The 27263-nt window shown below is 40.7% G+C and overlaps 1 protein-coding gene across 2 annotated transcripts in view; it reads left to right on the forward strand.

Moving 5' to 3' along the window:
* Positions 1-3486: 3486 nt before the first annotated feature.
* The window catches only part of PPP2R3B (protein phosphatase 2 regulatory subunit B''beta), a 74960-nt gene continuing 51183 nt past the window's right edge, over positions 3487-27263 (forward strand). The window contains exon 1 of one of the 2 annotated variants that reach the window (XM_015812274.1): positions 3487-3839. In XM_015812274.1, the coding sequence (XP_015667760.1) occupies positions 3495-3839 (345 nt within the window). In that variant the 5' untranslated portion in view covers positions 3487-3494. Of the gene's footprint in view, positions 3840-22264; positions 22442-27263 lie in introns of those variants that run through there. The other variant, XM_015812275.1, reaches the window with a different exon arrangement.

Here is a 27263-nt window from a genome sequence, read left to right on the forward strand (position 1 = left end):
GTCTCCATTGCTTCTGAACCTGCGCATTAAATCTCTCTGCTAAAACCCTCTGGAATTCGTAAGAGTCCTTTTGTTTTCCACAAGGATATTTTTAAAGTTTAATAGAAATCTTTTTTTAAAGCAACATTCTGCAAGATAACTCTGATTTCTAATATAAAATTGGCAGTTTTGAGCTCGCATCAACCTTTATGGTACCAACTCACACTTACTAAACCAATATCTGCTCTTCAAAGTCTCAAATGTCTTGCTAAATCAGTGTTTATATACAAAATCACATCTCTGAACTTGACTGTATTTCATGGGCAAAATCATGTCTCTGCCCATATGGGACCCTCCGGCACAACTAAATGCAATACAACTGATGAAGCTAGAATGCTTCTATTGGCCATGGAAGTGGCACCACGAATAATTTTCCAACAGAAAATGGGATTTGTCACTTTAAGGAGCTAGAGCAAAAAAGAAAAGTCTCTGCCCATTAATATAATGCTTCTTCTCGAGATTAACATAAAGAATGGCTGCGATTGAGAATTGATATTGATTTTGAAATTGAATAAATCAACTGAAATTGATTTTATTTCAATACTAAATTTAGATTTAAACATTAAGCATTTCTCCAGAGATCAGCTTTCAATTTACCAAATTACTGTTTTCCTGAAAAAAAATTACAATTCTTTACCACTGTTGCGGTTTTTTTCTGCAACATACGCCACGGTGTATTATGTAAAAGCATATTTTTCTGATCACAAGTCCCCAAAGGCTAATGTTTGCAGAATTAAATCGCAGTGGTATGGAATCACAAGGTTCTAGCAGGTAGTTCATCCTTGGTTATGCGCAACAAACCATTTCCTGCACAACCTCTCCTAACTGCAGCAACTTTTCAAAATGTGTTTCTGTACATTTTCTGGTCACGCGTCCTTTCTTTCACCCACCAATGAAAAGGCAGCAGGAGTGACGCACTGTCTAAGACGCTACCGCTAGGAAGCTCCGCCCCGTTTCTTCCTGCCTGCTGCTGGTGTTTCGCCCCCATCCCCGCCGCCGCTGCGGACGTTTCGGGTGGATGTTTTTTTGTTTTGTTTTTTTTACGCCCGACGGAACGAGATTGGAGCTAAAACAGGACACGTCCGGGAAAATCCGGATGTATGGTAATCCTATTTATAAACACAACTGTGCTTTTTGGAACAAATAACGGGCTTGGAGTCGCTCCAGCAGCTGAGTTTAGCTAACCTTTTGCGGAAGAGCTGCATTCCAGCCACGATTCCACCAACTGTTTTTTCTTTCAGCCTGGGGAAAGTTTCCTCTTTTCTTTTCACAGAAAGAGAAAATATAAGGCCCAAAGTCTTGTGTTGGCGTTGCTTATAGACTACCTCTATTCCGCTTTTGAAGAAACTGCTAACGTCTAAAAAAGAAACGCCCTGCGTGGACCTTTTTTAGGATGAAGGAGGAAGAGGGATGTCCAGGGGTGGCCCGAATTATTTGCAGGAGATTGAAGTAAATTTTGAGCTAGCAGCATTCCAGCTCCAGGATCCTATTTCGAGCACTTCTTAGGAGAAGGAAACAATATCGTAAAAGGTCTTTTTTAAAAAAAACCTCAGTATTTACAATCTATTCCAATATATCTGGTCTAAGTAGCTAAGAAGACTGAGCCTTGGCAACAGACTGCCCAAATGTTCTACGAACACTAAATGCTCTTCTGAATGCTACCCAGAATAAGAGATATTGAAGTACAAGTAGTTCTCAATTTACATTTCATTTAGTGACCATTTGAAGTTACAACAGCACTGAAAAAAGTGACTGTTTTTCACACCTACGCCATTTCCATTTTCTTATTAAAGTTGAATGGGGGCTGAAATTCAGTTACTGTGCATATTTCAAAAATAATTCAAAAGCACTTCAGGCCACATGCAAGCATATTAACTGCTCAGCCATTTATAAAGGCATCCACAAGTTTATTTCAAATATCCATGTGAGTTTGACAAAAGATGTTTCATAAAAAAATTACTTTAATAAGCTGTTTCCATTAAACAGGGTCCTGGTTTTTTTGTTTTTTTGTTTTCAGGTTTGATTGAACACGAATGTAGCTACTTGAATTAGTAGCAGAGAGATACTGCTGTGTGTCTGTAATGTCTGAAGCAGTTCTACGTTTTTCAAACTACGAACCTAAACTGATTAGCTGAAGCCATGTTAGTGTCTCTGGTTTATGTTTCATAAGACTTGGTTATAGATAGCATTTTTTGAATGTACTAAGGTAGACTAGTAATGTTGAGTATGATAAACAAATAAAGAATAGTATGCCTTAAATCAGCAGTTCCCAACTTTTCTAGCGACAGGGACCAATTTTGGAAGAAAACTCTTCTACTGGGGAGGGAGGTATGGTTTCACACACAGTCTAAATCCTGCACATGCACAGATGAAGTTTTGCTTGCTCGCTCTCTTATTACATGGACTGGTCCTGGTCTGCAACTCGGGTTGGGGACCCTGGCCTTAAATGACCTCTGGGATTTCATTAATTGTATAATTCTAATTTATGCTGTTAATTTATGTTGCACATGTCCAAATCAAATCCTGTCTCAACCTTCATTTCATCATTTTAAAGTAAACCTAATAAAATGAATAATTGAAAAAGATGGATTCTTCATATGGCTTTATAGACGTAGGCTACAAAAATAAAAATACAAAATGGCAACAAGAGGCACAAGAAACATGGTCATATGATATTTTGTAACCAAGATCTAGTACCCCCGACATAAAATTGTTTTTCTTTCTCATATTCTACATGTTTTATAAATGTATACTGCTAACTTGTTCCTCAATTGACAAATTATGGAGAGAAAGATTTTAATCTTCATGCTCTATAATACCACAATCTAAAACATGTAAAACTGTTAATAACATCATGATATCTTTTCCATCTTTATATTTTAGATCAGTGGTTCTCAACCTGTGGGTCGGGACCCCATTTGGGGTCGATCGACCATTTCATGGGGGTCGCCAAGCAAGGCTGTCCGCCATTTTTTTGTCCGCCATTTTTTTTGTCCGCCATTTTTCCCCCTTTTCCGGCGGGTGCTTTACCTCCCTTGGGCTGGGCCAGCTAGTGGTCGGCCTGCTCCGTCTCTGCCGCTTGCCAGCTATGCCTCGGCCGGTGCAGGGGGCGGAACCACGCATGCGCAGTGCTCCCGGGCAGGGAAAGTCCTCGACTTACGACCGGTTGGGTAGTCCTTGACTTACGACCGGTTTAGTCCTTGACTTACGACCGGTTTAGTCCTCGACTTACGACCGGTTGGGGTCGCGGCATTAAAAAGGTTGAGAACCACTGTTTTAGATGAATGCATGGATGGATGGATGATAGACAATAGCTAGACAGACAGACAGATTCAATAATCTTAAATGAAATCTTTTTAACAGGCACTTTGTCTTTCAGGTGGAACTCTGTTTAATCTGAATTGAGAAGTTCATCTATTTCATTCAGCAAAAAAAAATATTGAGAGGAGGACAAGATGCCAACTGTGAAAGTTCTACAGCCTGTACTAAAAATGAAAGTGGATGAGCTTTTTTTGTGCTGGTTGAGTGAAACAGCAACTCAAGTGATGCTCAAAGACTATTTAAGAAGTATAACCAGTGAAGAAAAGATTGAAATAGGTAGCGGTGATGGTGGGGACAATGAAAATATTCTTTCTCAAATTAACTATGTCTCCAAGCAAAGCATGTTAGGCAGTCTGATGTCTCCTTTGACTCCAACAAGTCCTCCTCATCTTTCCACCACTCTCCCATTCAGTACCCCAACAAGTCCTAGGAGCTGTTCTGGTATTAGAGGAAAGTGCAGATCTTCAAGTAGCAGAAATGTAAGTGGCTTAATTACATGATCAGTTACCAGATTAGATCAAATTTCTTGCATTGTAACAATAAGCTATTATGGCAGATAATTTTGTGCCATCATTGATAATTCTGTTAATCCAGAATGTGTTTATATAGTAGATTCATTCTGAGGTAGACTATTCAATATGTAGCTGTTTGTGTTAGCAAGTAATAGACATATTAAATGATTTTAATGTTATTTTGTGCAGTTATTTTGTGCAGTGCCAATGTAATATTAGTAATTGTTCTACTTCTATGACTACCAAATAGAAATCTTCCCTGTAATCCACATGGGAGAAAATATGAATGTATTTTTTTAAATCAATACTAATGCAATGTACAGTATTTTACCTTTTGAGGGCTATACAGGTAGTCCTTGACTTATGATCACAATTGAACCCAATATTTTTGCTGCTAAGTGAGGCATTTGTTAAGTGAGTTTTGCCCCATTTTATGATTTTTCTTGCTGCAGTTGTTAAGCAAATCATTGCAGTTGTTAAGTTAGCAACCCAGTGTTAAGTGAATCTGGCTTCCCCATTGATTTTGCTTGTCAGAAGGTTGCAAAAGCTGATCACAGGATCATGGGATACCGCAACCATCATAAGTATGAACCAGTTGCCAAGCATTTGAATTTTGTTCACATGACCATGGAGATGCTGCAACAGTCATGCGTGTGAAAAATGGTCATAAGTCACTTTTTTCAGTGCTGTTGTAACTTTGAATTGTCACTAAATGAACTGTTGCAAATTGAGGACTACCTATACCATACATTCTTAAAGATTTTCTTCAATTGAACTTCAGTTCTTTTAAGTTATAGTAGATCAGGGCATTTAACAATTGTGGCAATATTTAGAATGGCATAAAGCTGATAACATTTCCTTTGTTCCTCCAAGAATGGAATGGAATGGAATAGAATTAGAGCTGGAAGGGATCTTCGAGGTCTTCTAGTCCAGTTCCCCGCTCAAGCAGGAGAACCTATACAATCTCAGACAAGTGACTGTCCAGTCTCTTCTTAAAAACCTCCAGTGATGTAGCGCCCACGATTTCTGAGGGCAAGCTGTTCGCTGCTTAATTGTCCTCACTGTTAGGAACTTTCTCCTTAATTCCAGGTTGCTTCTCTCTGATCAGTTTCCAACCATTGTTTCTTGTCCTGCCCTCTGGTGCTTTGGAGAATAATTTGACCCCCTCTTCTTTGTGGCAGCCTCTCAAATACTGGAATACTACTATCATGTCACCCCTATTTCTTCTTTTCTTTAGACTAGCCAAATCCAAGTCCTAATAGGATAGTTATACCCTACATTTTATTTTTATAGTTTTGATGCATATTAGTTTGCTTCAGCTCTTCCCTTCTTTTCTGTCTCCAATGAATAGCATATCAGGCAACATTGATAGTAGAGAAAATTAAACATTGCTTCACTAGTATCTTCTGTTTAAAGAAGTTATTTAAATTACATTCTTTTACTTATTAGCATATGTTCCATTCATATAGGTCAATGCTTTTTAAACTGCAGAATCTGGACTAATTTTACGACCATGACTATTTTTTCTTACTGTAGAAAGCATATTATTTAACAACTCACTTGTCTTCTGGTTTAGGATATGAATTATTTTACTTTCATAAGCTGCAGTTCTCTAGCTTGACTATGTAATGCTATTCAAATGGAGATGTGGTAAAACTGAATGATAGTAATAATATATATAATATAAATATTTATAATATTAGATGGGATGTCTAAATTTCCATTAGCTTCGTGTTGCCTTTTTCCCCAAAGGCGTTCTATTAACTCCTTCAAGGATAACTTTGGAAATTCTGTACAGACTACATCCACAGTAAATTTATAGTCATCTAAGTGCATGCATATAAATGTTATATTCATGACATGTTAAGAATACTTTTTGATGATGAAATATCAAGAACAGTTTAAACTTTAATGCAAGGTAAAATAAAATTCACATACTGCATCATGATTAATAGCACTTTGTATAATGCTAGTTTCAGTAGGACAATTATAGGAGTTTATGAAAAAGCTAGTAGTGAAAATTAGTGAGGTAGCATAGAATTTAAATATTGGCAAGCTGAAATCTGGGGGCTGAACCCAGCCATAATTAATAGGTTAAGATGTCAACGCTGCTAACATTGGATGTTCTTGCTTTGACAACAGATGGAAATGCAGCCATTTTTCTTTTTCGCTTTTAGAGTTAGTTGATGCTGGGAGGGGGGATGTGGATGAGAATCCAGTTAGTCATAACAATAATAACTCAGCTGTGGGAATCCAAGGTTATTGCGCCCAGAGTTGATAAAGACTTAGTGAGCTGTGGAGAAAGCCCACACTTCAAGCTAATTGGGGAATGTGATTTATGACTGTTAATTGGAGGGGGGAATTGTGCTTTGCTACTTTGTGCCCAGGGGAGGGGAATTCAGTTTTTGGCTTTAACTATCTAGTGCTGATATTTTGTTCCTCGAATAAAAGATTCTTTAAGGTAAATAATGCCTCGAAGTTCTTTTGAAGAGTTTCATCTGTCGGAACCATTACATTAAGCCTGTCATGCCTCCATCCGAGCCTGACTCTGAGGATGACATGGAGTTCCCTGTTGAGGCCCAGGAGGGGGTGTCTGTGGCTTTGGAGGACTGGGGAGGAACAGGCTGAAGCAGGCCAGGGCCCTTCAAGTTTGTAACAGGGAAAGCAGAGCTCAGGCAAGGAGCAAGGCCCCTCCCCACCAGATCCCAGAGCAAGGAGAGCAGAGAGGAGGAGGGAACAACGGAGGCAGGCTCACTTGCTCGGGAGGAGACCGTCACGGCCCACTCCACAAGGCACACCTGGGGAGTAGGTATTTAAGGAGACGCTGTGGTGTGGGGCATTTGCCGGGAACAAATGTGAACTCTTGTGATGTGAGCTCTTGTACCTGGACTCTTTGTATTTTGGATCAAGTTTGTTTCCTCCTGAGTTTTCCTTGCTGTCCTCAGTTTGCAGGTTACAGGCAAGCTGGGCGTTGAAAAGATCATACTTTGTTTGTTATCTGTTTTACTTTAAAGAACTGTTTAACTCCGTTGACTGTTTTATTGAACTTGTGCCAGCATATGTGGGGGCTGTTGGGTGAACATTGGCAGTGCTTACAAAGACAATTATTCTGACCAGCTAATTGCTTTGCCTCCGTTCGGGGCCCTGGGTCATCACAAAGCCCAAAACTACAATTTTTACCTAACTATCTTAGGGTCCTGAGCCCCAGTCACTATTGTTGTGATTCTGTGCCAGCCTGTGATCCCAGTAGTTGAGTCTGGGGAATCAGAGGAGGAGGAGGAGGAGGGGCCTGGATAGCCATCAGAATCGGAGAATTATATGAGGAGGCTGGTCCTTCCACTCGTGATCGAGCTGAGAGTCAGCTGTGCTAGGAAGCTGAGTTGGACTCAGAGGAAGCACAGCTGGAAGACCTCAGAGACGCTCGTAGACTTAGACAGTTCACATGAGTAGGGCAGAGGGAGGCAATGGGGCGACTCCAAGGGAAGAGGAGAAAGCAGTGAGAAGCCACGCCTTGGGGGCTGCGTAACAAAAAGGGAATGGGTAGGCAGAGCTGATTGTTGGAGGCAACCGTTTGCAAAGAACTTCAGAGTCAAGAGATCATGGTCTGTATTTTGTGAGTTATTTCCTGTTTGACTCGTGCTCCATTGGAAAAGTGTTCTGTTGATTTTGTTTTTCTGGGACAATTATCAGGTCTGTAACTCAAATAAAAAGGGTTTATTTCCCAGTCTACTGTTAAAAGAGGGGTTGTCTTTGTACAATAACAAGGATGTACGTAGGCTGGGACAGGACAGTTTGCCTTCAGCCTCCACCCCCTACTATTATGGAGCAGCTACGTGCGGAGAATGCCCAGCTCTCCCAGCAGCTAGCTTTGTTATCAGCTCAAGTGGCCCAGCTGCAAGCACACACCTCTGCTGCTCCACAACCCAGGAAAAAATGTCCAGTTGTGATGCCAGACAAATTTGATGGCAATCCAGATATGTTTCCTGCTTTCCTGGGACAATGCCAGCTTTTATCAGTTGGACCTGAGAGCGGCTGATTTTCCCACTGACCGGGATAAAATGGGGTTTATGATAAGCTTCCTCTCTGGTGATGCAGCTCGTTGGGGCACATCCCTGCTAGCCCAACCTAGTCCATTGTTGGACAACTTTGTGGGGTTTTGTGATTACATGCGTCTGATGTATGAAGACCCCATTAAGACGCAGACTGCTACCCGACGCCTGAAAGCTCTGAGGCAGGGCCGATGCCCTCCACAGGCCTATATCAGCGATTTTTGGCTGCTGAGCCTGAATTCAGCCTGGAATGAGACTGCACTCGTGGACACTTTCCAGGATGGCTTGTCGGAGGAGATGTTGGATGAGCTAGCCCGTGTTGATATTCCCCCAGACCTCAACGGGCTGATCCATCTCTGTCTGTGGAACCGCCGATGTTAGTGGAGACTATTGATGGTTGAGTGCTCCTGTCTGGGCCAATTAAGGCCGCCACGCAACCATTATGTATGGCCATCAGTTCGCATGAGGAGGCTATTCAGTTCTATATAGCCTCTGACCTGCATTTCCCCCTGGTCTTGGGACTGGCGTGGCTCCAGACCCATGACCCGCAGATTTATTGGTCCCAGAATTTGGTCACCTTCCCAAGCTTACAGTGCGTGGCCCACACCTGCCATGTCTGTGCCAGCCAGGTGGAGGGTCCCCCAGGGGTCTCCTTGCCCTCCGAACTGGCAAATTACGCTGATGTGTTCAGCAAGATGGAGGTGGATCAATTGCCCCTGCACAGGCCATATGACTGCCCCATCGATTTAGTCCCTGATGTGCGTCTCCCAGTGGGGCGTTTGTATTCCATGTCAGACCCCGAGTTGGCCACATTGCGGAACTTTCTGGACAAGAATTTGGCTCGGGATTTTATTCGGCCCTCGTCTTCACCAGTGTCTGCGCCCGTGCTCTTTATAAAAAAGAAGTCCGGCGAATTGAGGCTTTGCTGTGACTATCGGAAACTAAACGCCATCACAGTGCACAATCAATATCCACTGCCCCTTATCTCCGAACTCTTGGATAGGCTCCGTGAGGCAAAGATGTTCACAAAGTTGGACCTGAGAGGTGCCCACAACCTCGTCAGGGTTCGGTCGGGTGATGAGTGGAAGACGGCATTTGGTACCCGGTACGGGCACTTCGAGTACATTGTGATGCCGTTTGGACTGACCAACACCCCTGCAGTGTTTCAGCATTTTATGAATGACATCTTCCGAGACTTGTTAAATTAGTTTGTCGTGATCTACTAGGACAACATCCTGATCTATTTCCCATCACGAGAGGCGCACCATCAGCATCTCTGTCTGGTCCTCCAACAGCTCCGAGAACATCAGTTGTATGCCAAACTGAAGAAGTGCCAGTTTACCAGAGGACCATCAACTTCCTGGGTCACTGCATTTCTCCTGAGGCATTGCCATGGAGCTGAGTAAGATTGAATCTTTGTGGAGTTGGCAACCCCCACGTCATGTTAAAGATGTCCAGCGACTTCTTGGGTTCACCAACTACTATCAGACTTTCATCCCTGGTTTTCCTGCCATGACGGCCCCCCTCACTCAGCTCCTGCAGAAAAAGACCCAGTTTCAGCAGGACGCCCCAGAACAACAGGCTTTTCAGGCTTTAAAGGAAGCCTTCATGAAGGAGCCCATCTTGAAGCATCCTGACCTGCAACGGCCGTTTGTCGTGGAGGCGGATGCCTCCGACATTGCCACTGGAGCGGTGTTATTTCAGGCTACGTCACCCAGCGATGCCCTCTTCCCTTGCGCATGTTACAGAAACTGAATCCGGAGGAGCGCAACTATACCATCTGGGAGAAGGAGCTACTGGCCATCAAAGTAGCATTTGAGGCATGGAAACATCATCTGGAAGGGGCGTGGCATCAAATCGAGGTCCGGATGGACCATAAGAATTTGGAACACTTGCAGACTGCTCAGAAATTGAACCAATGCCAGATTTGGTGGTTTCTCTTCTTTGCGAGGTTCAGTCTGTGAGTTATTTCCTGTTTGACTCGTGCTCCGTTGGAAAAATGTTCTGTTGCTTTTGTTTTTCTGGGACAATTATCAGGTCTGTAACTCAAATAAAAAGGGTTTATTTCACAATCTACTGTTAAAAGAGGGGATGTCTTTGTGCAGTAACGAGGATGTACATAGGCTGGGACAGAACAGCTATCCCTAGAATTGAGGGATAGACCAACAAAGATTCGGGGAAGATTTCAACATGGAGAAAGAAAGAGTACCTGAAACCAGCACCCCGGCAGCAGCTGCTATCCCAGAAGGGGGAGCGCAAGCCAGCGAGCTGTTGGAGAAGGACCTTTTTCAGGCCTCTCAGTTGGGGGCAAGGTCCAAGCTGCAAGGACAGCTGATCTGGTTGTCAGAATGGACCTTACCCAGTAGAGACTCTAGACACCTCGAGACGGCCTTGCCACAATCAAGTGCTTCGAAGACGGACGAGGTTGACCTGCAAAGAGGGGATTCCCGCACATCGCATTCCCCAGACTGGTGGAGAACCACAAAATCGACTACCGCTGAAAACTCAGGTGAGTGGAAGTACCTGTCTGCAGCCCGTAGTCAAAAAGTGGAGAAGTTGGTGGAAAGATTTGAGGAGCTAGAGATGAAAAGTGGAGAACAACCTTCCCGTTTCCCATATGCTAGCGATCATGATCAGCGAGGCAGCCACCAACTCCTGCCAAGGGGAACCCCCAGTCCCACCTGTGCAGATCAGACAGCCTCCCCATCCCCAAAGCCACCTACCATGGCCTCCAGCCCCGCGGGGAGAAACAGCTCCAGTCGTCACCCGTCCAAAAGCCCAAATCCCCACCGCCGAGATAAGAGCCCGAGCCATCACCGGGACAGCCAAACTCCGGATCAACGTGCTTACCGGCCACTCAGCCCAGGACCCATGCAGCAATAGGGGGTGTCGCAGCCTCCACAGGTGGGAGGCAGCAGTCTCTGGCAGTGCAGCAGCCGATCTTGGAGTGGCCGCAGCCCCTGAATGTGCAGCAGCAGATGGGGGCCTTGCAACAACTGGGGGTGATGCAGCTGCCAGGGGGTCAGCAACCGCTGGGAGTATAGCAGCATCAGTGGGGCTGGCCACCGCCTCCGAACATGCAGCAACTGCTGATCCCCACAACTGATGGGGATCCAGCAACAACCACCCCTGGGACCGCAGGGAGGCCTACAGCAACTGGGGATACCACAACCCTGCGCAGGCCAGCAGCAGTGGGGATGGCAGCAGTCCCCGCCCACACAGCAACCACTGGGAGGCCTGCAGCAACTGGGGGTGCCATTACAGCAGCCGCTGAGACTGGTGGGGGGTCGTGCAGCAATTGGGGATGCCACAGCCGCCGGCAATGCAGCAACAGCTGTAGGGGTGGCAACAGCCCCCGAGTATGCAACAACCGCTGGGAGGCTTGCAGCAACTGGCGGCAGCCACCATGGGGGGCAGCAACAGTTGGGGATGCAACATCTACAGTGGGGAAGCGAGCAACCACTGATGGTGCCACCTCTTAGAGCAACCTTTGAAGGAGACCCGGAGAAACTGATCTTTTTCCTCAACCAGGTGCGCTCTCACTTGAACCGCTGTGTCTATTTCTATCCCAACCCAGCCGCTCTGGTCGACCTGGTTGCATCCAGCTTAGAAGGGGAAGCATCCAAGTGGCTGAACAATTTATATAACGAGCAAGCAGCCGAGCTGGAGGATCCCCATCTCTTCCTCCTAGGACTGAGAGCAAGGTTTGAGGACTCATCCATTGCCCTCAAAGCGGAGGAACAAGTGCACAAAATAAAACAAGCTGGCAGATCTGCACTGAAATACGTATGAGAGTTTCGCAAGATAGCCAGCCGAATACAGAGGAGGCCCGAGCAATCCCTAGTCCAGTGGTGGCGAACCTAAGGCACGCGTGCCAGAGGTGGCACTCAGAGCCCTCTCTATGGGCACACACACCATGCCCTGGAGATGGCAACTGTCCCTCTTCAACCAGCCGCCTGCTAACTCATCAAGGTCCCATGTGGCTGGAGAAGGGAATGAGTACTGTGAGGTTGCCTATAGGACCCAAGCCCCCCCTTAACGGATGTTACAGGAGAACGTAGCCCACCCAATGAGCTAGCGCACATGGCTGCCTTGTCTCAACCAGGCGAGCCATTCATCCCCAGTGAATACCGGGACCTAGCGGAGGCATTTAGTGAGAAAGAATGCGACACCCTGCCTCCCCACTGACCTAATGATTGCTCTATCGAACTGTTACCAGGAGCCAAACCCCCACGACTGAGAATGTACGCTTTGTCCCCCCTTGAGATGGAGGAGATGCAGCGGTATGTGGACAAAAACCTATCGAGGGTGTTTATCGAATGGGCGAAGTCTGCCGTGGAAGCCCCAGTGTTATTTAAAGAAAAAAAGATGGGTCGCTTCGTCTCTGCGTGGATTATAAAGGTGTGAATGCGGTGAGCGTGGAAAATAAATACCCCCTCCCCCTCCTGAAGGACTTATTAACCCACCTGGCAAAGGGGAGTGTCTTCACTAAGTTGGACCTGAGAGAGGCATATTACCGAGTGAGGATAAAGGAGGGAAATGAGTGGAAGACTGCTTTTAACTCTCCCATGGGGAATTATCAATTTAAAGTCATGCCGTTTGGACTACAGGGGGCTCCAGCTGTCTTCATGCAGCTGATTAATCAGGTACTACATGACCATTTATACAAAGGGGTTCTGGTGTATCTTGATGACATCCTGATATACAGCACGAATATGACTGACCACGTAAAACTAGTGAGAGAAGTGTTAAAGAACTATTGAATGCCAAACTTTATGTCAAACTATCAAAGTGTGAGTTTCATCAGACCCGACTAGATTATCTTGGCTACAGAATTTCCAGTGAGGGCATTGAAATGGACCCGATCAAAGTGAAAGTCGTAATTGGATGGCAGCCCCCAAAGACTCGCAAACAGCTCCAGAGCTTCCTAGGATTCGCCAGCTTCTACCATCAATTCATCCCCTCCTTTGCCAAAATTGCCCTACCCCTTATGGAATTACTAAAAACAGGCAAAGAGGGAGGAAAGCCATGTCCGGGCCAACCACTAGCATGGACTATGAGCTGTCAGAGCGCTTTTGAGAACTTAAAAAGACTATTTGCGGTTGAACCGGTCTTAAAGCATCCCTGCCCAGGGAAGCCCTTTGTAATTCAAGCCGATGCCAGTGATGTGGCCGTTGGAGCTGTGCTACTCCAAAACCAGAGTGGGACCCTACAACCCTGCACCTAAACCTCGAAAAAATTCACTGAGTGTGAGAGGAGGTGGGCTGTGTGGGAAAAGGAAGCCTTCGCGATCCGATGGGCTCTATTAAACTGGAGACACTATCGAGAAGGGAGCAAGGTGCCTTTCAAGGTATGGACTGATCACAAAAACCTAGAAGCACTGAAAACTCCCCACAAATTGTCCCCGAAACAAGTACGATGGGCGCAGTACTTTAACTGTTTTAATTTCACCCAGAAGTACATACCGGGAGGAAAAAAATTCTTAGCTGATGCTTTATCCAGACTGCCCCAGTACGAGAGCCAGCGTGAAGAGTTTAATGAGGCAATTACCTCCAATCCATAAACTGCTTCTCCCACCTTTAAGAGCCCCAAACCCCGATGACCCTGGGGCAGAGAAAATAAAATGAGAGCTCCTCACTGACCAATGGTTCAAGGACAGTCAAACCTCCCTAACATGCAGAGATGGTTTGACTTACAAGGGGGGAAACCTATACTTGCCAGAGCCCCTCCACCTTAACGCTCTCCGACACGGCCATGATGTAAAACAGGCTGGGCACTTTGGATATTTGAAAACTCTACACCTTATCCGCTGGCAATGCTGGTGGCTGGGATTGAAACGGGATGTGGAAAACTATGTCCAGAGTTGTGCTGTATGTGCCACCATGAAGAGAATTCCGGGGAAACCCCCTGGGTTTTTGCAACCAGTGGCGGACCCTTCCCAACCATGGGAATAAATTGCTATGGATTTTATAGTAGATCTATCTGAAAGTAGGGAAAATACAGTCATCTGGACTGTGATAGATCTGTTTTCAAGGCAGGCTCACTTTATTGCCTGCAAAGGACTCCCGTCCACCCAACGACTAACCAAGATGTTCCTAAAACTCATCTATAGACTGCATGGCGCACCTAAACGAATAATCTCTGATGGGAGTGCAGTTCACAGCTAAGTTTTGGAGGAGTTTTCTTAAATTAATTGGCTCATCTCAAGACTACTAATGGGGCGGCTGAATCTGCGAACTCAGTGGTGTAGCAGTATCTCCGATGCTATGTGGATTATCAACAAATGAACTGGACTGACCTCCTCCCTTTCGCAGAGGTGGCTTACAATAACTCTGTTCACAGCAGCATCGGCTTCATGCCTTTTAAAGTGGCCACAGAAAAGGAATTCAGCTCAATTCCCAAACATCCCCAAGGACCCTCCCAGACTCTTGATTAATGGGTGAGGGGTGGGAGGAGGTCTGGAAAACTGCTTTGAAAAAAGCTTCCAAGACATACAAAAAACAGGCAGATAGGAAAAGGCTACTCAAAGGACATTTCAAGTTGGGGAAAAGGTTTATTTGTCGACTAAATATTTACAGCTTAAGTTACCTAGTAAGAAGATAGGACTGAAGTACTTAGGACCCTTCCCCATTGTAAAGATCATTAACCCGGTCACGGTAGAATTAAAACTTCCAAGGCTCTTAGGGAAAGTTCACCCTGATTTCCATTGTAGCCTATTGAAAACTTTTCGGGCTTCCACCTTAAGACCTCCCCCTAAGAAGGTACCTGGACCTCTTGTAGTGGCAGGAGAGACTCACTATGAAGTAAAGCGTATTCTTGATTTAAGAATTTTTAAAGGGAAATTGCAATATTTAGTGCAATGGAAGGGATATCCGTTGTCTGAAGCCACCTGGGTGAAATCTAGTGATGTAAAAGCTGACAGACTCATTAATAGATTCTATAAGAAACACCCTAACAAACCAAGAGGCAACCCCTAACCTGTGCTTTTGTTTACATTACAGGATTTGTCCTTTTTGTAAGGGGGGGCAGATGTCAACACTGCTAACATTGGATGTTCTTGCTTTGACAACAGATGGAAATGCAGCCATTTTTCTCTTTCGCTTTTAGAGTTAGTTGATGCTGGGAGGAGAGATGTGGATGAGAGTCCAGTTAGTCATAACAATAATAACTCAGCCGTGGGAATCCAAGATTATTGCGCCCAGAGTTGATAAAGATTTGGCGGGCTGGAGAGCTGTGGAGAAAGCTCGCACTTCAAGCTAATTGTGGAATGTGATTTATGACTGTTAATTGGAGGAGGGAATTGTGCTTTGCTACTTTGTGCCCAGGGGAGGGGAATTCAGTTTTTGGCTTTATGTAGTGCCGATACTTTGTTTCTCGAATAAAAGATTATTTAAGGTAAACAATGCCTCGAAGTTCTTTTGAAGAGTTTCATCTGTCGGAACCATGACATGAGAATTATGTTAAGAAAAAAAATGTCATTGTTGATTTTTATTCTGAAAGATTATGGCCATTAATAGTGGCATTTCTAATCCACCTGCTGCAGGAAGCATTATAATTAATAATAAATTGTGCTCTGAAAAGAAAAAGTACAATCTTTGTCTGATCTTAGTTGCCTGAGCAATCTAGAAAGTCTTCATTTATTAGATGAATGCAGGTAACAAATTTAATACTTGATAGGATATTTTACCATCTTGTTATTTATATTTTACCACATGATTTGATTTTTTCTGTCATATAGCTTGTACAGAAGCATGTAAGTACAGATTATATATAATGAAGAATTTCTTGACAGTAATCGCTATCAATCATTGGAGTAGGTTACCCCATGGAGTGGTTTCTTTCCCTTCACCAGAGGTTTTCAGAGGCTGAATAGTCATCGATTGGGAAAGATGTAATGAATACTGCAGTATGCAGGAAGCTGAATTTGATGACTCCTCATGTCCCTTTCAACTCTATAATTTTGTTGGCTATTGGAAGGATTTTTTTTACAAAATTATAATGTATGCCAATAATTGTTTTCAGGGAAAAGAAAAGCATCAAATGCCTCTAGATAATAATTGTAATAATTGTAGAACATCTTTGCTCATTAACTTTGTTCTTCATAGCATGAAGAATAAAAAGACTAATGAAGGTGATTACTGAAGAATGTAACTTTGGTAATATACCACACAGGAGCCCAGCAAAAGCTATTAGCTAATTATATCTTGTATAAACGTTAAAATGCCTTATACTGTATGAGTAGAGGACAACAAGCTTTTTCCATTTATTTCTTACTTGGCATGTCCCACAGGTTGATTTAGTGCATGCCGTGAACAGTGGTTTGGCTATGATATCAATAATTTTTATGAGTGAGTCTTAGTGAGGGGTTGTGTTGCTCTCGTGGCAAAAGAAAGAATTGCAATAATTGTAAAATAAAAGCAGTAAGAAAAAATGTTAAACTTTCAAATATGTCAGTTCTCTATTGAAAGAATATATGTACAGTTTTTATAAGACACTGCTTATGTCAATTTTTTAATGTATCAAATTTATAGACATAAAAGAGACATAGGAAACAACAAAGCTAAAGACAGAATTAAAAACAAGTTTTAAAAGTTTAAAAAAGCAGAGGGAGCACCTCAACCCCCAACTACTTCCTGGTTTGAATGCCAGGTAGAAAATTAATAAATGATTGTGTCTCGCTTCTTCTCTGATGTGGTTACAGGTTACCTTTTAGAGACTGAGTGCCCAAACTGCAACCCAAAACCCACTTATGCATCGTCAAGTGCCGGGTGGGTGTGGCCAATTGGCTGGGCGTGGCCCATTGGGTGGGCATGGCTGCGGTAGTAACAACAGACTGGGTGGGACTAAAAAGTTCAATCAATCAATTCCAACTTTGCAAGATCTTTTTTTTCCCCGCGAGAAGTTGAAATTGACTGATTGAATCTTTTTTTTTTTGTGTATACGGCGGCAGAGGCCTAAAGCGAAAAGGTTTTATAAAACCCAGCTGAAGGCCTAGGACTGGGGCGATGGCACACTTGCCCACAGAGAGGGCTCTGAGTGCCGCCTCTGGCACCCGTGCCATAGGTTCGCCACCACTGGTATATAGCTTATTACTTTAAATTTTAACATTTCGGCCTTTTGGGCATTCAGGGAGTGGGATTTAAGGCCAATTTCAGGCTGTTTTCAGAACTTTTATGAGTAAGAATGGGAACAGTTTACTTCTCAGAGGTATCCCACTCCTATTTCCACCCTTAAAATACTTTTTAAAAAGGGGCTGGAAAATTTCAGTCTCTTAACTTTCAGTGATATCACTATCTTATAGAACCTTTTAAAAAGTCAGAAGTCTCACTTGCAACCCGTGATTTCTCAAATGTACATTCTTGTTTTGTATCTATAACGCGTACATTGTGTTTTTTGCAAATATTGTCTTTGAAATTGACTCTCAAAGTCATTTATTTAGGTTTTGAGTATAGATGCCACTGAAAGAAGGCAACTGGCCTATCTTTGTAGGTTGTGCTAGGCATTCATCTTTACAAATGTTCTGAATTTCTGTTGAGCTCAATTTAGAGCAGATGTTGAAGTATATGCATGCTCTTTAAGAAGCTGGTTTTGCATTCCAGGCTTTCATTCCCTAAATTGCAGGACTTCATGGAAATTACAGAAGAGTATATAGCGCATTGTTCCGAAACTATAATTAAAGGGAATTATTAACATGAAACACTCAGTGTTACACTGCAAATGTACACATATCAATTTAGAAACAAGCTGCAATGACTTGAATAGAATTCACTTCTAATAGATGCATATACAGCATGTATGGCTTATATTAAGATGGTGTCATAGTCTAATATTTAATTTTAAATAAATTTTAATATCTAAGTGCAATTTTAAAAGAGTTGGTGTAAAAGTGGTGTAAAAGTTTTATTGATAAGATATAATTTTCCAAAACCATGTCATTATGCTAACCTGTAACACATATTCTTTGAATTCTCATTCTCTCTCTCTCTCTCTCTCTCTCTCTCTCTCTCTCTCTCTCTCTCTCTCTCTCTCTCTCTCTCTGTCTTTGTGATCATGTGATGAGTTAATAAAAATATATACTGATTCAAAAAGGAAGTCATAATAAGTACCTATTATACTAATATATGTAACATACATTGGATAGATTTATGACTCACTTGCTCTTTGGAAAAGCCTTGTTTTTATTGCTTCAGAAGACAGTCATAGTGAAAGAAACTAGATGTCCATTAGAAAGCCATTCCAGAGGATCAGAGCAGCCACTGAAAAGGAACACCAGCAAGCCTCATCCCTCCACATTTCCCTATAATGGAGAACCACTAATAATTTCTCCTAGGTAAATTAAACTCGGGAAAAACTGCAGATAGCACCAAGCCAAGTAACACTTTATAGTCCTCTACTTACAACCACAATCAAGACCAGAATTTCTATTGCTAATCAAGGCAGTTGTTAAGTGAGTCACGTCTGATTTTATGACCTGTTTTGCCACAGTTGTCAAGTGAATCATGTAGTTGATAAGCAAATCCAGTTTCCCATTGACTTTGCTTGTCAGAAGCCAGCTAGGTAGGTTGCAGATGGGTATCACTTGAACCCAGGATGCTTGAGGCATCATAAAGAAATTCCATTTGCCAAGCACCCAAATTTTGATCATGTGACCATGGGGATACTGTGACATTGTAACTTCAAACGAATGGTTGTAAGACAAGAACTACTTATACCAGCACTTTAAATTACATCCAGAAGCTTATAAATAACCAGTTCTGGGCCCACAGTATTTATGTAAAGTGGTCCACTAGCAAACGCCAATCAAGACAAAAGCCATTGTAACTTCCAAGAGATCTTCAAAGTCAGCCCCAATGTAGAACATGTCTAAGTAAGTCATAATAGGATCATGGGTCATTGTAGCCTCATCTCTTTCCCTCCAGGTAAAGTGTCACAGCTTTGGTGCACCTGTCAGAGCTTGGACTCTGGGCTGCAGCCTCCAACTACAGATGTTTTTCTAACAGGAGCTGTAAGTCCAGAAGAATCCCAATCATGGACCTTCCACTTTCTGTGTAGTGCCAACCCTTCAAGATACACCTCTAGAGTTGTCAATTCTGAGGAATAAACAATAAGACTAGTGTATTACTAAAATTAATTTTAATTCTGCTTTCTTCATCCAGACCTTGATATCCTCCATGGACTGGGATAGGACTTCAGCAACATCAATAGTGTGTCCTGGGGTAGCATTGTAAAAGGTGGGCATCATCAGTATATTGATGATACTAAACCCCAAACCTTTAGATCAGGCACGTCAAACTCGCAACATCATGTGACGTCGCGCGATGTATCGGAGCTTTTTCGCCATTGCCGGCAATGGGGTGGGCGCGGCTCCGGGATGATGAAACCGGCCCACGGGCTGGCAGTTTGACACCCCTGCTTTAGATGAACTCTGTCAGTAGATTCATATAAATATTAAATAGATGTGGAGAGACAACTGCATCTTCTAGTACCCCACAAGAGGATAGGCAACAGGCTGATCTCTCCTGCCACCTCACCAATGATTGAGTGGAACTGTCCATCAAGGAAGGAACACAACCACTGAACAGAGGACTCCCATTCCTCTTTGCAGGTTGTCCAGAGGATACCATGGGATATCTCTAGAGCAGATAGTAAAGTGAGCCATAAGTGCTTTGAAAACAATGCAATGATTTTTAGAGGTCAATATGACTTTATTAGGAAAACAATATCATCAGACTAATTATTTTTTTCATTAGCCAAGTTCATCAATATGTTGTGAGAATGCTGTGGACAGGATATACCTTGTCTCTTAAAAGCATTTGACTGGGAATCTATGTTATGCAATCAGTCATGTTTAACTAACAGAATGTCAAGTTCTCCAGGACATTCTGTTTTAACAAGGTAGTTAAACATGACTGATTGCATAACATAGATTCCTAATTTATTTGCAAACAGCAGTCATAAAGTGATAATCAGTGGTTTCTTCTCAAAGTCAAATGAGGTATCAAGTATTGGCTATATAAATTACTATATATATTTTTTAAGTGAGACCACGTTGGCAAGGAATCCTACTTTTGGTGTTGGTTAACTCTTCATGTGGTAGGAATCAAGGCTGGGTGATGAGAATGATGTAACTTTCTTTTAGTGAGTTCACAGAATGCTCCAACACAAGGAATCATTTGCAAGCGGTCATGGCCTTAGCTGGCTGCTCTACAAATAATAAAAAATGTGGAAGATGTTTGCTTTTTGTTAAGCCCTTTCTATATTAATCCATTCTTGCTTTTTACAAACCTAGCCAGAACATGAACCAGAACCACTTTCCTAGATGTTTTATTCATAGGTCACATAACTTTCACCTCTTTTTCCATATACCCTTGCTAATTTGCTTGGGAGGTAAACTGTTCTTCCTGACAAAGCTCCACCAATTTGGCAACTCCTGGCTGCCAGAGTTTCAAAAGTATCTGTCCCAGCTATGCTCTTGGACAGAAAGCACTGTTGGCAATTTGGACCAAATTGTAGTCACACAAAATGCAACTCCTTGGCTGGGTGATGTCCCTGCATTCCACTTGATAGTAATCCTGCTGATCTCCATCAGCTGCCCAGGACTTCACAACAGTTGCAGAAGGGAGAAGTTAAAAAGTGACAGATACTAAAAATGAATATGAGAAAATAGCATCTCAATTAGTTGTTGATTGCTAGCTTAAGCTATTTATTGAGTGTTATGCTCTTTGCTGACAAGGGAGAGGATGAACCAATGGGATTAGGCTAGCCCTGCTTCCTGGTTTAAAGTTGGTCTATAGATGCAAACTGCTTCACATAGTATTCAAAGAAACTTCTCTGCCTCTCTTTTTTAACAGGCAAAGAGAAAATGCTGCTTGTATTACAGATAAAACTGTATGCATAGATTACCAAATAATATAATTTTATTAGTTAATATACAAAATTCACAGAAATAACAAAATTGAGCAAGTCACTAAAAACTAAGTACAATAAATATATTTCTTAATGTAATATGGGTCTGATGAAATGAGTTCTTCAGTCTGATTTTAAAGTTGGTTGGAAAGAAATAAAGAATGTTGTTGGTTACCCATTTGTGAAAACGTATTGTTGTATGTGCTGCTCATCAGCTATTTTGGTTCTCCCTTTGGATTCTGATTCATACGGTAGTCAAAACCACAAATGAAAATTAAGCTATAGAAAAGAAGAATCTACATATACACCTACTTTTCATTGATAGATTTAAATCTTGTAGTCAATTAAGAATGGATGATCAACTGATTTTTACTTTCTAATTAGTTGTTTCTAACCACAGTTATATGGTAAAATTGTAACTATATCTGGACAAATTCTGTTAACTGATAAGTATGAAAAAGGAGTAAGTTTACAGAAATATTTTTCCACTGAAAAAATAATGGAAAACACCAAAAACTAAAGAAGATCAAATTTATAAAATTAAACAGCATTTTTGAATAGGTTGCTATTAGCCATAAGATATTAATATTTAATTTTATACTGGTCTTATACTTATAGGAAGGATGTAGATGATTTGATTCAGTTGACATGGCTTAACCTTATTCATACAATATTTCAGTTTTATTGCTTGCATAAGATGAAATAGATCTACACTGGATAAAGAGAGAGTTTAGGCATTGATAAAATCTAGTCAGTGCAATATTCCTTATTAAATGTAAGCTTTTCAGGGATATTTCCTTTTAATTTAAGTGTGCAAGAAAAATAATGTTTTATTAAGCCTCTATTTATAGTTGTATTTTATAGGGTTTGTGAAAGGACAAGGAGATAAACCAAAAAGTTTTATCATTTATCATTTTTCACAAATGATAATAATCAAAAATTGGTCAATATCAACTGATCTTGAAAATGACTTTAGATTCTTTTGGCTTTGTAAATGCAGCTTACTTTCATAAGAAAAGTTATTATTCTGTTGTTGTGGGGAAAATAGGAGGAGGAAAATGTATTAGATATGTTTGCAGCTTTTAGTTATATATAAAAATAATAAAGGCAGAATACAAATAAATAAGACTACTTTGAGATTGTTCCTCCTTCATTGTTTTTACTAAACCAGATGTTTATTTTATTGATGGTTAAAAACATTACTTTTATGAGAGGCTCACATATATATCATACCATTAAAATATTGGAATGTGTGAAGTAAGGGACAGATTCCTAAGTTACTTTCCTGTCTGTGTTTGCAGTCCTGGCAAGTTCCCTTTTAATGTATGAAGCAGGCTATGCTGAACTGGCTCTCAGAATAACACAGAAGTAAAACACAGCTGCTACTTTAAGTGGCACTGTGTGATAATAGGACTCTGCTGCTTACTGGCACTCAAGAGCCTGGACTGGTGCACACATAAGCATTATATGAAATCTGAAAGCATGAGGATAAAGGAGATTTCTTTACGACAAGACCCTGATCTGCGAAAGGAATTGGCATTATTAGCTCGAGGATGTGATTTTGTTCTGCCTTCCAGATTCAAGAAGAGGCTCAAAGCTTTCCAACAAGTTCAGGTTTGCTTTCTGTTATGCATTTGGCTAAAATATGAATTTGGGGTTTTTGGAGGGGAATAAAATTCCTGCTTTGAGTGGAAACGAGATCCATGTGCCTTACTACTTAATGATTCGAACTCTGAAAAATCTGGAAAATGTTCAGCCTTGTATAAAATTGAATAAATAAATGCCTAGATCAGAATCATTCCTAGAAAACTACTTTAGTTTTCCCCCTCTTTTTTTTAGCCTTCTGATACTTCGTATGTCCAAGGATGGTGAAAACATATAACCTGATCCAAACAAGGCTTTTTTTATACTTTATTGAGTAAATTACACATTTGAAAATAAATAATGCATTACATGATGTTATTTGTACTGTAAAATGACATAAAGGACATTTGAAAGGAATGTTATAAGTTAGTGAACATTATTTTCTTATGGCAGAAATCATATGCTTCAGAAGTGTTTGTTTATGATTATTATCTCCTGTATAGCATATTTAAGATCAGATAATAATATTCGTTACCAAATACAACATACTGAGAACTATTAACTGGCTTCAGTGTTCAGTTCTTTAATTCTTTCAACTTGCTTTTCTAATATTTTGTCCATTTACCAATGAGGGAATCTCCACAAGGACATAGTTGGCCAGAAGATTAAATTTCCTTTCTTAAAGCTGGAAATATAATTAAAGTGTTGACTTCAGCTGACTGTTGTCAGTAGCAAAATGTTAAATCTGCAAATTATACAGTTCATCATCACTTTTTTTCAAGGGTGTGTAAGTAAATACTGGTCTTGTAAATACTGTTTTCCAAGAGTTTTTCCTGATCCCCTGATGTTCAGGAAATGATTTTGAAATGTATGTGTTCATGCATGCAGAGAACTTGCATAGCGTGGTAGATTCCTAAAGAGTCTAGTTTTCCCACTGTATGCCTATGAATATATGGATTGTGCAAGGTCAATCAGAAAGAAGGAATGATATCAATATAGCTGCGATAAGTAATACAGTACATGATGGCTCTCCAAAATACAATGATAGGTTCCCACATTCCGCTTTCCTTGTGAGATTTGGATATGGGCTGAAGGCTGAACAAAGACTTGGATTTCTCAAAGGCTAGAATGTTCCACCTCCCCAACATGGGTGGGAGTGAAAAATTATAAGCAAACAGGACATGATTGAAATGTTCTGATTTGTGGGTTTTAGCTTTTCAATCCCCCTTTTTTTTCAAAAGAAAAGGAGTGTTAAACTACCGTATTCTGTGGATTTTGTTGTTGTTGGTTTTGTCATTGCATAATTGTCCGACTTCCTTTATATTTAAAATCTACTTTTTTATTTATTTATTTATTTGTTTGGATTTTTATCCCGCCCTTCTCCTTACTGATTTAAATATATTTGACAAAATGCACTTTCCACAATAATTTAATAACATGTTCTGGCATTCAGGAGAGCAGTTGGAAAAGGCTAGATTAGGTCAGGCATCCAATGAATTCTTCCTGGGGGGAAAGATTTAAGCTATGCCTTCTTTTGCAGTCAAACTATCAGCTTCTCTCAGAATTGCTGCTTTTGTTTCAGATGTCATCTTTGCACAAAAGCTTCAACCGTTGTGAAACTATTCATTTGAAATTATGTGAATTAACTTTTTAAAGAAGAAAAGTTTAAACATTTTAAAATCCACATACAATAGTATAAAACCTCAAGTTGAATTTAATTCTTGGTGATTCCATTTAGTACACTGGCAATAATACAGCAGAGAATTGTTTCCCTCTGGAATTATTTTTTTTAACTTTCCTCTTTAGCAGAATACACAGCACTTTTCAGTATTAACTTTTCCTTCTAACCATTTGAAGTTCTTTTGATGCCAGTATGCAGAAATGAATATTGTGTATCTTATGTACGCAGGGTGCTCCCTAGATATATATAGCAAAATAGATTAAGAAAGAACTCCTAAGGTTCTTGAAATGGTAATATGAAATAGGTGAAAAGGATATGTCTTTGCAGCTGCCATTCCTTCTCATTGGTGGCTTGCCTTCCTCTCCACTGGAATCTTTATGTCCTAAATGAATTCTGACTATGAAATCAAGAAGTATCCAATTTTCAAATGTTGCTAGTGGTGTTTGTAGCAATGAGTAGAGATGCAGAAACTTGTTTTGGATTGGAGAACTGTTTTGATATAAGATCTATTTCTTAAAGAAGCATTTAAATATTAAAATTGACATGTTTTATTTTATTTTATACTTTTATGGTTTTCCTTTTTAATATTCTATTGTGCGCTAAATGAAAATTAAAGATTTATAAGACATTGCATATGACTATCAGTGCAAATATACATTGATGTGATGTCAGCAATGTTGGCCCCTCAATGAAAACTTAATAAAAATAGGCCATTCTTGCTGAATATTTTCTATTTATGCATCCTATTATTTTGATCTGGCTATTTTAATTTATCTAATTTAAGAATGAGAAGAGCAGTATTTCATTTACTGTTGGCTTTTTCTTCAAAGCCCCTTAATCAAATAAAACTATATAAGAAGCAGTTCAGGAGAGACAATTACAGCCTAGGAATTTGTAGACTTCTGTTGAGTTTTTAGAACTTTCATACACAAATCAACTCCTACTTTGCCCCTAAAATTCAGAGACATATTGCCAGTATCTGTCATCTGATCCATGTTTTGCTGCTCCCTAATATAGTTATTGCCTTCAACTTGTTGGATGGGTTCACGCAACTCCTGCTGTTACATTTTATTCTTTTGTTGATGAGAACTGCCTTTCAAATAAGATACTTTGAACCTGATTGTGATTGATCCTATATTTCAAGTTGGAATTAAATTCATCACAGGTCTCAAAAGTTGGATGGCAGCTTGTCAGAGTTAATGGGTTCATCTATGCCACGGGTGTCAAACTCGATTGCGTCATGTGACATATCGTGATGTATCACGTTTTTTGCCTTTGCGGAGTTGGGGTGGGCGTGGCCTGCACGTGACGCATCTGGCCTGCGGGCTGCCAGTTTGACACCCCTGATCTATGTAATTAATTACATAACATAAAATATTCAGAACAAACTCATAGACTTTGAAGGGCTATTAATGATTGAGCCCAAATGATTGCTTAGTATAACAATTAGTACAGAGTTGTGGGTGCTCCATCACTGGAAGTTTTCAAGAAAAAATTGGATAACCATTTGTCCGGAATGATATAAAGACTAAGGATATAAAACTAGAAAACCTCCAAGGTCCCTTCCAATCTATGATTCGACAAGAATCCAAGTTAAAGCATTCCTAATAGATGGCTATGTACCCCTACCTAAATACATCCAGTGAATGGAAGCCTATTACTTGCTTGGGTATTTACCTCCACTATCATATTCATTTTATTTATTTATTAAACTGTGTGCCACCATTGTTAGGTTTTTTTTCTGGCTTTCAATCAGAATCTGCCTTTCTGCAGTTTAAACTGAATATTTTGTGCCCTGCACTCTGGAATTATGCAAAATAAAGTTTGATCTTATGTATAACTTGTCTTCATATAGTTCAAAGATATAGATTCTCAGTCTTTTCTTCTCTTCTCATAGCGAAACATGCCCAATACATTCAAAGCCTTTTCATAGGACCTAAGCCTTCTTATCCTTCTCTGAACCTGTTCCAGTCTCTGTTGGATGCATCTTAAAATTAGGGACATAATATTTGACATGGGGTATGACTGAAGAAATATAAATTGGAAATAGTTTCTGATGATTTGGAAATTATATTCCTGTTTTTGCAACCAAAATTGCTTTTTACTTCTTTGTCACGCTGCTCATTCATAGTGAACTGCAATTTGAATGTATTTCCTCTAAGTACTGTTACGTCAGGTATATCATATCCTATATATGCATATTAAAATTTGCTTTTTAAGTGAAGAACTTTATATCTGTTTTTGTTAAATGAATGTCATTCAATTGTGCTTACCTTGTTTCTTTAAAAATATATATTTTTTAATTTTATTTCTATTTTTTGCACTAGGATATTAGCTGTTCCACCCAATTTTATGGCAACTGCAAATTTGATCAGTATTTCTTCCACCATTTCATCCAGTTTATAAATAAAAATATTTTTAAAAATATGGAACTCCAGATAGAATCTTGGAGCATCCAACTGCATGCCTCCCTCCAATTTAATGAGGAACTGCTGATGAACGCTCCTGGAGTATTTTTAAGCCAGCTATATAGCATCTACCTGTGATATCACCCATCCCTTGCTTAACTAATCCTGAGAATGTTGAAGGATACTTTTGCCAAATTGTTTACTAAAATCAAGATATTACATTTACAGCTCTCCCCAACTATATTTGGTTACTTTGGAATCCTCCCAGATATCAGTGTCATATAACTGAATTATAATTCCCAATGCATTCCTTTGTCTCTCTCGGAAGATAGGGCAACATTTGTCTTCTTCAGTTGTCTTAGCATTTCAACAGAATTCTTAGAGATAAGATGTAAAATTTCAATCTGATTTTGAACTAATCCTTTCAGTCCTTTAGGACATAGCTCATTTGGGCATGGAGATTAAAACACATTTAAAATAGTATACATTCCCTTATAATCTTTTTTCCAATCCTAAACTTGAACTCTTCATTGTCCATTTCACAGTTGTCTGTGGTTCACCTTCCCTCTTATTAAAAAAGATTGAACCAAAATAAATAAGTCAACTTTTTATTAATTTTTAGCATTTTACTATCTCCATTGAATATGGTGTAGGGTTTCCTGTCTGAGCAGGGGATTGGACTCGATGACCTCCAAGGTCCCTTCCAACTTTATTATTATTATTATTATTATTATTATTATTATTATTATTATTATTATTATTA

The sequence above is a fragment of the Protobothrops mucrosquamatus genome, unplaced genomic scaffold, assembly GCF_001527695.2.
Source record: "Protobothrops mucrosquamatus isolate PMUCROS unplaced genomic scaffold, P.Mucros_1.0 scaffold77, whole genome shotgun sequence".
Classification (NCBI taxonomy): Eukaryota; Metazoa; Chordata; class Lepidosauria; order Squamata; family Viperidae; genus Protobothrops; species Protobothrops mucrosquamatus.